Genomic DNA, 12,775 nt, shown 5'->3' with positions numbered 1-12,775 from the left:
ACCCTGCCACTTCAACGAAAACTCAATACCCCGAATACATGCCTTAAGGCTCCCATGATGCAGGTTTGAGGTCAATTGATTTTTTTCCCGAGAAGGAGGACCCTTTCTCGTAAAAAAGGGCATTTCCTGTTCCCACTAGGGGGCGCCAGGACTAATGGGTAATATTTCAATGCAGTCGTGTTCAGGCTCGGATACCTCACATGCATTCCAAATATGAAAAATATTGCACCTTGTATCAGGAAGTTGTTAGCCATTTACTGAATTGGCGTGTTGCCAAAAAAAAAAAAAAAAAAAAAAACGCCCGACTTTGGTACCCCGCCCGGGTCAGGCCCGTGAATGAGAAAACACCATTTTGATAACTTAATATCTCATATGTCTCATGAACAGTCTCACCAATTTTGAGGAGGATCCAACTAACTGCCTCTGCACAATGATCTCAAACGTGCACGCTGGTTTTCGACGAAAATGGCATGTTTTTCAACATTCAATCCAAAATTAACCCATCCAGCGTTTTCCATGATTATGACTTACAAAGGCACATTTTAATATAAATGTGCCATACTTACCTATTTAGTGCCATACTAGCTTAAATCTGTGGATTTTATTTGATGGCAAATTGTCTTGATTTTGTACCTTTCAAACTCTCTGGTCTTGGTGCACTCTTGAGTACCCTTGCTGATGACGATCAAGAAGTCTTGTGTCAAAACAAAGGGCACTCGCTCTCTCTTGTAGCCAAATTTCTTCTTTTTGTGGTCAAGGAAATGGCCGAAATCGATGTGGAACAGCTGCAGCGTAAAAAAAAATAATAATAATAGTAATCGTTGAGAAGAGATGGAAAGTTGTGAAATTTTGTCTTACCTGTCCGTCATCTTTCACCATGATGTTGCTATTGTGTCTATCGCCTATGCCCAGGATAAACGTGGCGACGCAATAGCCCGCGCATGACCGCGTGAACAAATCTACAGCTTGGTCATACCTTCAATAACAATGGAGAAGAAATGTCAGATCATAGCACGGTGTATCAGAATGAAGCTCTCGCGTGCGGCGCTCACATCTCGCCCTTGTTCTTATCTTTGAGCCACTGATGCAGTGTGTGGCTGTTAAATTGCAGCGCCCCCTTCAGGCCTCCTTTACACTGGATCTGCATGATGGTGTGAGAATTCCTCACCACCTCGATCAAACCTACGCAGTCGCCGATGGAAAGGCAACCGTACGGGAGCATCCTGGAAGAAGAGGGGAAGGACGTGAAGGATTCAAAGGACTAATTGAAAGGTTCCCGTAATCATCTTAAGCCTCTTACAAGCTGGCCATTTCAGACGGCTTTCTTCCCAGATTGCCGTCCCTCTGACTAATGCTACCTTGACATCACAAGACTCTCGCTCGCAAGTTGTAGAGTTGCTAATCACAGTCTCATCTCAGACTGAGACAGCTCTGATAGTGAAATCGAAAAGACCGATCAGAAGCTTTTAACTTGAACTCATTGGCTGATAGACGTTCTTATTTTGTGCCGCACAACTGATTTGCATTTAAAAAAAAAAAAAAGTTTAAAAAAAAAAACGGGATTTGTGATGTTTTTGTTTCGCTAATTTGTTTTTTAATTGAAAACACTGCTGTAACTACAGTGGGGCAAATAAGTATTTAGTCAGCCACTAATTGTGCAAGTTCACCCAATTGAAAATATTAGAGAGGCCTGTAATTGTCAATATGGGTAAACCTCAACCATGAGAGACAGAATGTGGGAAAAAAACAAGAGAAAATCACATTGTTTGATTTTTAAAGAATTTATTTGCAAATCATGGTGGAAAATAAGTATTTGGTCAATACCAAAAGTTCATCTCAATACTTTGTTATGTGCCCTTTGTATGCCATAACGGAGGCCAGACGTTTTCTGTAACTCTTCACAAGCTTTTCATACACTGTGTTTCTACCAAAAAGTTCTATTTTAGTCTCATTTGACCATAACACATTCTCCCAGTCCTCTTCTGGATCATCCAAATGCTCTCTAGCGAACCACAGACGGGCCTGGACGTGTGTGTATGTGCAGGATTTGAGTCCCTGGCTGCGCATTGTGTTACTAATAGTAGCCTTTGTTACTGTGGTCCCAGCTCTCTGTAGCTCATTCACTAGGAGCCCCCGTGTGGTTCTGGGATTTTCATTTTGACGGCACGGGGTGAGATCTTGCATGGAGCCCCAGATCGAGGGAGATTATCAGTGGTCTTGTAGGTCTTCCATTTTCTAATAATTGCTCCCACAGTTGATTTCTTTACACCAAGCGTTTTACCTATTGCAGATTCAGTCTTCCCAGCCTGGTGCAGGTCTACAATTTTGTCTCTGGTGTCCTTCGACAGCTCTTTGGTCTTGGCCGTAGTGGAGTGTGACTGACTGAGATTGTGGACAGGTGTCTTTTATACCGATAATGAGTTAAAACAGGTGCCATTAATACAGGTAACGAGTGGAGCCTCGTTAGAAGAAGTTAGACCTCTTTGACAGCCAGAAATCTTGCTTGTTTGTAGGTGACCAAGTACTTATTTTCCACTGTAATTTGGAAATAAATTCTTTAAAAATCAAACAATGTGATTTTCTGTTTTTTTTCCCCACATTCTGTCTCTCATGGTTGAGGTTTACCCATGTTGACAATTACAGGCCTCTCTAATCTTTTCAAGTAGGAGAACCTGCACAATTGGTGGTTGACTAAATACTTATTTGCCCCACTGTAGTTCTACAGTGTGTTAAGAAACATCTGTGAAAGGATCCAAATCAGGTGACTCGGGCTGGTGGGTCAAAAATATGTGATCGGGACATCCCTAATGTTAAGGTAGCAATGCCAGATTGGCGGCTGACCTAGAGTTTTTCCAGCTATTGATATAGTATCAAACACACTCTCCGAGCCGGTTCCTCTTTTAAAGTCGTTGTAGCCGAGAAAATTAATTAGTGTCCGAGCGCATCGGCACGGCGGCGCAATTCATAACTAAAAGGGATCGGCCGACGAATCCCGTACAGGCCCGGTTATTTATCCCATCTCAAAGTGCTTTTACTATCCGATGACCTTAGATGGCTGCAAGTAATCTGCATGGAGGTGGAGATGAGAGAAGATAAAAGTGACGCGGCGCCTATTAATGAGCACCTGCATCCTTGCCGTCACATGAAGTGAAGCGCCTACCTGAGATCAAGGCCTTGGTTCTGCCAGATGTTCTCCATTATCCTAATGATCTGCAGCGTCAGCATGTCCTGCCTCAGATCTGCAAAGACACAAAGCGCGGCGAAGTAGACGAGTATTAAAAGGGAGCTTCTCAGACATCAACCGTATGATGCGTCGTGACCGAGCTGTCCGGATCGTTTTGGTGGCGCCACGTCATTCGGATTTTCAAGTACAGTATGTGGTCGCGTGATGAAACGAGACTCACCGTCTCCGTTTTTGAAGATGATTTCGTTGTTCTGAAATAGGAGCTCCGACATCATATCCGGGTTTTCCCAATTAAGCCACAGAGGTCGCTTGGCAGATGACATCATCCGACATTCTTCCAGACTGGCGCACAAACAGAAAAAATTCCATGTGACGAGTTGCCTGAAAATATTGCTATTTTGATCAAATTAAAGCTTTGTTACTAATTCAGCCACTGGCATTGACAGTGAGAGATGTGAAATGTATTCTAACTGGGATCAGTAATTATTTCATCAAAAAACTGGGGGGGGACAACCTTAATTATAAATATTCTGTTAATTTTATTATTTATACTTGAAGGTTTTTATTCCATTATTTTCTTTTAAATTAGGAATTTAAAAAAGACAAAGAAGACAATATTTAAATATATGTAGTTTAATACTTAATATAAAATATTTATTCTAGTCCTTTTTGTTTTATTATTTTAAAAACGTAACAAAATTAATAGCACAATAATTATCATTAATGTTTTCTGTCTTTTTTTGTTTTGCATTTTTTGAATTTAAAGACATGAAAGACAAAAACGACAATATAAAATAAAGTTTTTTTTCGTTTTATTTTAAAAATGTGATAAAATAAGTATTAATTAAATATTTACTGTTTTTTCATTATTAATAGCACAATAATTATCATTACCGTTTTCTGTCCTTTTTTTGCATTTTTTGAATTTTTTACTTGATAAATTTAAGAAATAAGACAGAAAACGACAATATAAAAAAAGTTTCAAGTTTTTTTTTCGTTTTATTTTAAAAATGTGATCAAATAAGTATGAATTGAATATTTACTGTTTTTTCATTAAAGTAAAAAAAAGACAAAAAGAGAATATTAAAGAAAACTTTGTTTTTTTTAATTACTTAAAAATGGTTTTAATTGTGTTATTTTTATATGAATAGAATAAAAAAGATTCTTTTTTATGTCTTTTTTTTATTCTAATTAACAATATTAAATATTCACTTATTACTCATTTTCTTTTAACATTTTTTAAAGAAAAAAAAGCAGTAAACATTTTTTAATATTGTCTTTTGCGTCTTAATTTTTGAATAATTAAATTAAAATTTTAAAGTAAAAATCTAAAACGGAAAAAAACAGGAAGTATAATTATTGTGTTATTAATTTTGTTACTTTTTAAAACTAAATAAAACAAAAAGGCAAAAACCCAGTCAAAATGTTTTATTTTAATATTGTCTTCTTTGTCTTTATTTTTTCAATTCCTAATTTAAAAGAAAATAATGGAATAAAAACCTTCAAGTATTAATATAATTGTTATTAATCGTATTGTTTTTATATAAATAAAACAAAAAAGACATAATATTCTTTTTTTCTTCTTCTTTTTTTAAACAGAAATATAAGTTTGTCATTTGAACCGGGAGGAGTAGCAATGAACACTCGTGTCACAAGAGAAGTCAATTGCAAAAGAAGTCCACTCGAGTGGATAGGACGTCTATCACCATCAATGGCAGCCAATGAGTTAAAGCCGCAAGGCGAGTCAAAGGGAGGGAAAAAAGTAGCGGCTTATAGTTGGTTAGTGTCTACAGGGGTATGAAAAAGTATCTCAACCGTTTGGAATTTCTGCATAAAATAACCATTATATGTGATCTGATCTTTTTCAAAATCACACAGATGAAAAAACAGTGTCTGCTTTAACTAAAAGCACCCAAACATTTATAGATGTTCGTATTTTAATGAGGATAGTATGCAAACAATGACAGAAGGGGGAAAAATAAGGAAGTGAACCATTTTATATTTTGTGGCAGCAATAACTTCAACCAGACGCTTCCCGTAGCTGCAGATCAGTTTGGCACATCGATCACGACTAATCTAAGTCCATTCTTCTCTACAAAACTGCTGTCAGATTCATGGGATGTCTGGCATGAATCGCTGTCTTTAGGTCATGCCACAGCATCTCAAAGGGGTTCAAGTCTGGACTTTGACCCCGAACGTGTTTTTAGTTCTTCTGAAACCATTCCGAACTTGATTGACTTCTGTGTTTTGGTTCATTGTGTTGTTGCTGCATCCATCTTCTTTTTAGCTTCAACTGTCTGACAGTCAGCCTCATTCTTCCATTAATGATTGCAAGTTGTCCAGGCCTTGAGATAGCAAAACAGCCCCAAATCATGATGCTCCTTCCACCATGCTTCACGGTGGGGATGAATTCCGTTGTTCCTCCCAAACAATTCAACTTTGGTTTCATCAGTGCAAAATAATATTTTGCCAAAACTTCTGTGGAGTATCCTAGTGCCTTTTCGCGACCATTAAACGAGCAACAATGTTTTTTTAAGACAGCGGTGGTTTCCTCCGTGGAGTCCTCCCATGAACACCATTCTTGGCCATATAGTTGATGTGTGTAAATAGATACTGGACTGTGCCAGTGATTTCTGTAAGTCTTTAGCAGACACACTAGGGTTCTTTTTTCCTCTCTGAGTATTCTGCGCTGAACTTTGGTGGACAGCCACTCCTTGGGAGAGAAGCAACAGTGCCAAACTCTCTCCATTCGTAGGCGACTTCTCTGACTGTCGATTGATGAACATCCAGACTTTTAGAGATCCTTTCCCAGCTTTATACAAATCAACAATCCTTGATCGCAGGTCTTCAGACAGCTCTTTTGACCGAGCAATAATGCACATCAGACGAGAGTTCTCATCAAGACAATTCTTACAAGGTGTGTGTTTTATAGTGGGCAGGGCAGCTTTAAACCACTCATGTGTGATTGGGCAAACACCTGACTTAAAATGTTTGCAATTGCTCTTTAAGTCTCTTTAGGCAGAGGGTTCACTTACTTATTTTCCCCTTCTGTCATTGTTTGCATGCTATCCTCATTAAAATATGAAAACCTATGAATGTTTGGGTGGTTTTAGTTCAATCACTGTTTTTACATCTGTGTGATTTTGACAAAGATCGGATCACATTTAATGGAGATTTTATGCAGAAATGTGAGAAATTTTAAAAGGTTACTTTTTCAAACCACTGTATATGAGTGACATGAGGATGGTAAAATACCGTAGGTTTCCCAGCTGGTGTGCCGGATTCAGCGGGGAAGTGAAACTCTGCAGTGCGTCCATATAGTCTGGCCTCTTCATCTGCTCCACCAGAAACTTCATCTGAACCTGAGAAAGAGGTCAAATCTATAAGATGTCAGATGCGAACAGCTGGAGTCGAAGCGTTAAGTAAAAGTCAAGTCCATCTGCTGGCTTCCTTCAGCCTTCACAATGATGTAACATTGCTCGACTCTGGGCTGAGTGGGAGAATAAACACCCACTGGACTTGTACGCTGTCCACAACTCTTGGCAATCTCAAGCAAGAATGATGAAAAGAGTCAAAAAGAAAACAACCACTACATATGTACTACTCTACCCTGAATACTACCATTGACAGCAAAAGACATCCATTTTAACTTGGATGGCTGACATTTAATAGATAACGTTTCAACACTTGATCTAGAACTGCAGCTATTGGTCATTTTAGTAGTCGATTAATCCATCAACTAGTTAGTTTGAATAATCTAGTCATCAGATTACAATGTTTTAATGCGTTGCAGAATAAATTTTAGGAGATGTAAAACAAAAGCTTGCTAAGATTGCGCTTTCAAAAGAGTATTAAAGACGAATACAATAAAAAAATTCCCAGTGTTTCTTCCAACTATGAAGAATTGCACTTCCATTAAAAAATTTTTTTTTTTAAATAAATAAATAAAATAAAAAACCTGAGCTTAGCCTCAATTGGTATAAAAAAATTAGGGCTGTCAAACGATTAAAATTTTTAATCGAGTTAATCACAGCTTAAAAATGAATTCATCGTAATTAATCGCAATTCAAACCATCGATAAAATATGCCATATTTTTCTGTGAATTATTGTTGGAATGGAAAGATAAGACACAAGACATATATATACATTCAACATACTGTACATAAGTACTGTATTTGTTCAGTATAACAATAAATCAGCAAGATGGCATTAACATTAACATTTTGTGAAAGTGATCCATGGATAGAAAGACTTGTAGTTCTTTAAAGATAAAAGTTAGTACAAGTTATAGAAATTTTCTATTAAAACCCCTCTTAATGGTTCTGTTTTAATAAAATTTTAAATAAAAAAATAAAGAAGTAGCTCGCCATTGTTGATGTCAATAATTACACAATGCTCATGGTGCTGAAACCCATAAAATCAGTCGCACCCAAGCGCCAGCAGAGGGTGACAAAACACCAAAAAACACAAGTAACAAGTGGACATGACACTGTGTTGTCATTTTAATCTGTTTCAGCGGGGCATGTGCGATAATTGTGTCAAATATTTTAACGTGATTCATTAAAAAAAATTCATTACCACCCGTTAACGCGATAATTTTGACGGCCCTTAAAAAAATAAATAAATGAGGATCAAAGTAAAATAGAAGTACAATTGGCTAAGTTCCATAGCAAAAGCCCGCTATCTTAAAAACGTATGACAGCAAAAAGCATGTTTATTTCATATATCACATGGTGTTTATGCTCCTGAATGAAATGGACCACTTGGATGTGTGTGGAAGCGATTGTTTTATTTATTCAATTTTTGAATCCCGCACCATAAAAATGAGAGACTTCCGGCTACAGTCTCGGGTTGAGGACGATTGCGAATGTGACATCACCCAGGTCAGCATCTCACAATAAAGCACTACTTTATAGCATGCAGATAGACTGCGGATTCAGCTGATTTTGCGAATTAATGTTTATTTTTCGCATCATGCTAGCCAAATGGCTGCAGGCTTTTGTAGCTGCACCAGGGAGAGGAGTGTGAGCCTTTTTGGGTTTCAGAAAGTTCCCGTTCACCCCGAGATCGGCCAAAACAAGTGTAAAGTGCAAAAACGAACGAACAAACCAAAATCCATTTTGCCACATACCAAAAAAAAAATGCCACAAGTCAAAATACATTTTGCCACATGGCAAAATACATTTTGCCACATGGCAAAATACATTTTGCACTTGGCAAAAAATGCCACATGGCAAAAAAAAAAAAAAAAAATGCCACATGGCAAAATCCATTTTGCCACATGGCAAATACCATTCAACAGCAACAATAGAAACATGCCCATAAAACAAAAAGCTGCCCATAATTTGCTTCTTTTAATTTTTTAACAAGAAAGTGCAATAACAACCATTTTAAAGGCAGTACTTATTTCTCATCATGCCTATACAACACACAGCTGACCTTGAGATGCTCTTTTTCACAAGGAGGTGCAAAAACTTTAGCCGTTTCAAAGGCAGTACTTATTTCTTTTAACAATACAATAAAATTTACACTGGTGGAATGAATTCCACATTTTGTGGAAACAAACAAAATGCCTTTAGAAATAGGACTTCTTTTAACCACACATTTTTGTACCATTTCTCATGTCATGTAGTATTACCGCTGTACTTAATCCTGGTTTTAAACATTTTGCATCTGGAGTAACCAAACAACGCACAACTTGACATGGAAATACATGTTAGCAAAGCTGCTAATTAGCATAGCGCTCGCCGCTAACAACTAACATCTCAAAAAGAACAACAATAAAAGCTAAACAGTACAAGAGGGTTCGTGTATTCACCTCTGATAGACGGACACAGGACTTAGCAAAACACTAGGGACTTTTTCCAATTAACACGACTTGAACCTACTGAGTGTTGGGCTTGGTACTTTAAAAAAGTAATTATAGTGACTCACTACTTCTTCCAAAAAGTAACTGAGTTAGTAACTGAATTACTCTATAGTAAAAGTAACTAGTTACCAAGGAAAGTAACTATTTCCGTTACTTTAAAAAGAAGTTGTTGCATGTCAAAGAATTTGAAATTTTCTGAACAGTATTCAAGTCAGTTGTACAGAGAAGAAAAGACAGTTGTGTTATAGATCCTTGTAATATTTATTGCACCTCACCAGCAACAGATTTATCCTACACTTGAAGTGCAACAAAAATAAACAGATTTGAATTGCTTACCACAGATGTCGACAAAAGCTTTGCCCCGGGATATAAATTACACTTTACATGCACGTTCTTTCCTTTAATTTCGACCAACTTGAAATAGTGTTTATATCTCCACCTCGTATAGGACAAATTTTCCTCTGAATGCTCTGCCATCATATCCCTTCTGCATCTGATTTGCGTGTGTGCGTTTGCCGCACGCGCTGTTCCGGTTTGTGTGTGAAAACACCGGCTCTGAAGTACATGCGCTATTAGGCTTGAGCGTTTACGGTCACAGAATGGGGGATCGCGTGAGATTTGACAACTACGCAGCCATATTGGAAGCAGGTCTGGCTCGCGGGGCATTAAACTTTAACTTGCCATTTCGATAAAGAGACAAACTCGTTACTAAGGCGAAGAACAGATATGTGATCAAACTTAAGGATGTGAACAATGTTGACCCTTACGAGCAAGCCGAAGACAAATGGAGTAAAGATGTCGACGGGTTTCCGCAATTACGCAAAATGGACATTCTACTGTATTTATTGTTTGGTGTATGTTACTAAACTCATAAGCGATTCGGATATTACAAATCGCTACAAAGCTACGAACAGTTTTGCTACGGATGTGTGCAGGACCTGCACATTATGACCGTATCAAACGGCAACTCCATCGTTCTTGCAACTATTTTCATTGCCATGAAGCTGAACGCACCCCAAGTCTTGGATGACAAATAAACAGAGCAGAGTAGACTCGCTACGACTGGTAGTTTCTTCAATTTATTCAAAGTAAGTAACGCACCGCTTTTGACCGCCAGTAACAGTAACGGCGGAAAAAAATAATTAGTTAGATTATCCCGCTACTGAAAAAATAACGCCGTTATTTATAATATTCCCAACACTGCTGCTGGACAACCGAAAGACAAGGAGCAACGAACCATCTCTCTTCCCCTCTTGCTTTAAAAAATAACTTGTGCAAAGAAGAGGACCCAAAGCGCGACCGCCGGGTCCGTCCCTGCCTGTCTCATAAACAAATTTATTTATCGAGTCTTTTGAAATGGAGTAAATCTATCGCTCCGTAACCAGCAGCATCCATCATAACGTTGTGCGTGCGTCCGTTAAAGGTGTCCGGGCGGCAGACGTGTCTTAAATTTCGTTCCGCTACTCGCGGCTGTCATAAAGTTATTAGGGAATATCATCGTTTTTGAAAATTTATGAATCACAATCGAATCGTCACGTGTCGAATTGCGATGCATCTCATAATTGATTTTTTGTACTCCCTTAGTGCAGAGCCTATTAATAAATCATGACAAGGTTGGACGATACCAGCCAATCCAAATAAATAGACTGCTCATTTGCAATTCAGGGGATATGATAACATCAATAAGACTGCTTTTTAGGCATTTGCATACTATGTCAATTTTTGCCACCATAAAACGTTTCCCCCCCACATTTTTGAAATAGCTAACTGCGTAAAGTGTACAATAAGGCAAGAAAAGCTAAAGCATCCCGCTACAAAGCACCATTACGAACCCGAGGCCAAATGTCAATGACATTAAACGACGCGATTCGGTCGAGCGGCTATCAGCGCTCTGATTACCTTCTGCGCCTCATCCTTTTTCTCCTGTTTGAGGAGGTCCGTGAGATTGATGAGTTTCTCCATGGCTTCCACCTGGCGGCTGAGGTGCTTCAGGTACATGCCGCAGGCCCGGCAGTACGACTCCAGCAGGAGTCCGAACCTCTGGCTGACCGTCTTGTTGTGCATTTCCGATCTGGAGACATGGCGGAACACGACTATCAGTTTCATCATTTTTGCGGCCTTTCCAGCAGACACATTTTAGTGGTGGAAATACTCAGACTTTTTTTTCTTTGATATTAAAAAAACAGGACACAATTTACACAGCTATATCAGTCAATTCCAATGACAGATGTATCCTTCAAACCCAGTGGGAATTGAGAAAGAATTACAAAGCACCCCCACGCTATTTTTCCAGGAATGGCATCCTTCAGATGTACGATTCTGAACATGAAAATGAACTCACTTTAAATGCCAGAAGAAGAAATGCCCTATCCTCTGGTTGGTTAATGCTTTTTTCAGCAGGAAACGGCCAAGTGGATTATCAAGGTACTGCTCATACTTTAGAACCTATTGACACAGTTAGAGAAACATACAGAGGAAATCATTAATATTGAAGCGCATCGTGTAAATACTGAAAAATGGATCAGGCAAAGTAGAGTCGGGAGGGATGGCAACGAATGAACATTCATTGGCTCCCATCCCTCCCAGTTCGAATGGATTGGACGTGGCAGATAATGAGTAATAAAAATACAACTTTGAGAGCCAGTTACCGAATTTTACGCAATATAAGGCGTACCTTCATTGAAAGGCCCATTTAAAAACTTTTCATGTATAGGGCGCACCGCGTTACAGTATAAGGCAGGGGTGTCCAAACCGGTCGTCAAGGGCCGCTATGGGTCCTGGTTTTTTCTCCTACCAATCGAGCACAGATAGTTTAATCAACGAGCTTTCTGCTAAAACACCTGACTGCAATACACTGATTACACTTGTAAGACACCAGATCTGTGAAAAGGTGTCATTTTTTGTTGGAATAAAATCCAGCAACCACGGCGGCCCTATGTGGAATAGTTTGGACACCCCTGGTATGAGGCGCAGTAGTAATAGTAGTAGTAGCAGGCATGAAAATGGATCAAGGGTTAAAAAGGTGAGAAGAGTGTGGAGGAAATATGTTCCGGTACATTGTACAACTAGTGCTGTCCCAAACGACTAATTTTCTCCCGATTAGTCGACTAATCTAATAATCCCCCCCCCAATCCCCCATTTTTTTTTTTTTTTTTAAACTAATTTAGCAATGAAATTTTTGATGACGCTTATCAATTCAAAAAACATTTTGGAACACTTTACAACAACAAATAATAACAATAAATCACAAATAAACAATGTGTTCAAATGCTAATAGCATTAACTAGTGCAAAAGAATGGAATGTAAACAGATTCAGAACACTGACTTTACCTTTCTAACATGATTTTTAAAAATTCTTTAAAAAAAATAATCTAGCATAAATATTATAGTAGCTATATTGCCAATCAGATGTTTCATAAAGGGTGTCATTTTAAAGCTATTCTTAGTGTAGAATCTGAATTCTGAAGTATGCAGGATTAACTCCAAAAATCGTAATTTATATGACGAACATGACATGCTTTTATTTTGAAATGTCCACCGGAAGTACGTTCTCTAAACCGCTCACCATAAGGTTTACAGTTCGTAAAAAGCCCTTTTTGTCATTGCATGTGGTGTCAGTAATCATTTTTTTTTGTTTGCAAATGCTGCTAAGCAGCGATTTTTCATGTTTGAAGTGTCACCTTTTAGCCGCAAGTTTGCGTTTTGGAGAAGAATGCCTAT

The 12,775-nt window shown here is 38.3% G+C and overlaps 1 protein-coding gene across 3 annotated transcripts in view; it reads right to left on the bottom strand.

The window, feature by feature from the left end:
• LOC130929656 (phosphatidylinositol 4,5-bisphosphate 3-kinase catalytic subunit alpha isoform) overlaps positions 1-12,775 on the bottom strand; it is a 54,684-nt gene that overhangs the window by 9,920 nt on the left and 31,989 nt on the right. For all 3 annotated transcript variants that reach the window (XM_057857004.1, XM_057857001.1, XM_057857002.1), the window contains 8 exons: positions 11,396-11,499; positions 10,954-11,125; positions 6,440-6,546; positions 3,405-3,526; positions 3,161-3,239; positions 1,053-1,223; positions 859-976; positions 634-785 (listed from right to left, as the gene is read on the bottom strand). In XM_057857004.1, the coding sequence (XP_057712987.1) occupies positions 634-785; positions 859-976; positions 1,053-1,223; positions 3,161-3,239; positions 3,405-3,526; positions 6,440-6,546; positions 10,954-11,125; positions 11,396-11,499 (1,025 nt within the window). The remainder of the gene's footprint in view (positions 1-633; positions 786-858; positions 977-1,052; positions 1,224-3,160; positions 3,240-3,404; positions 3,527-6,439; positions 6,547-10,953; positions 11,126-11,395; positions 11,500-12,775) is intronic.

Source organism: Corythoichthys intestinalis, chromosome 14 (genome assembly GCF_030265065.1).
Source record: "Corythoichthys intestinalis isolate RoL2023-P3 chromosome 14, ASM3026506v1, whole genome shotgun sequence".
Classification (NCBI taxonomy): domain Eukaryota; kingdom Metazoa; phylum Chordata; class Actinopteri; order Syngnathiformes; family Syngnathidae; genus Corythoichthys; species Corythoichthys intestinalis.
The sequence above is the reverse complement of the archived record's forward strand: the minus strand, read 5'-3'. Positions and strand labels throughout refer to the sequence as shown.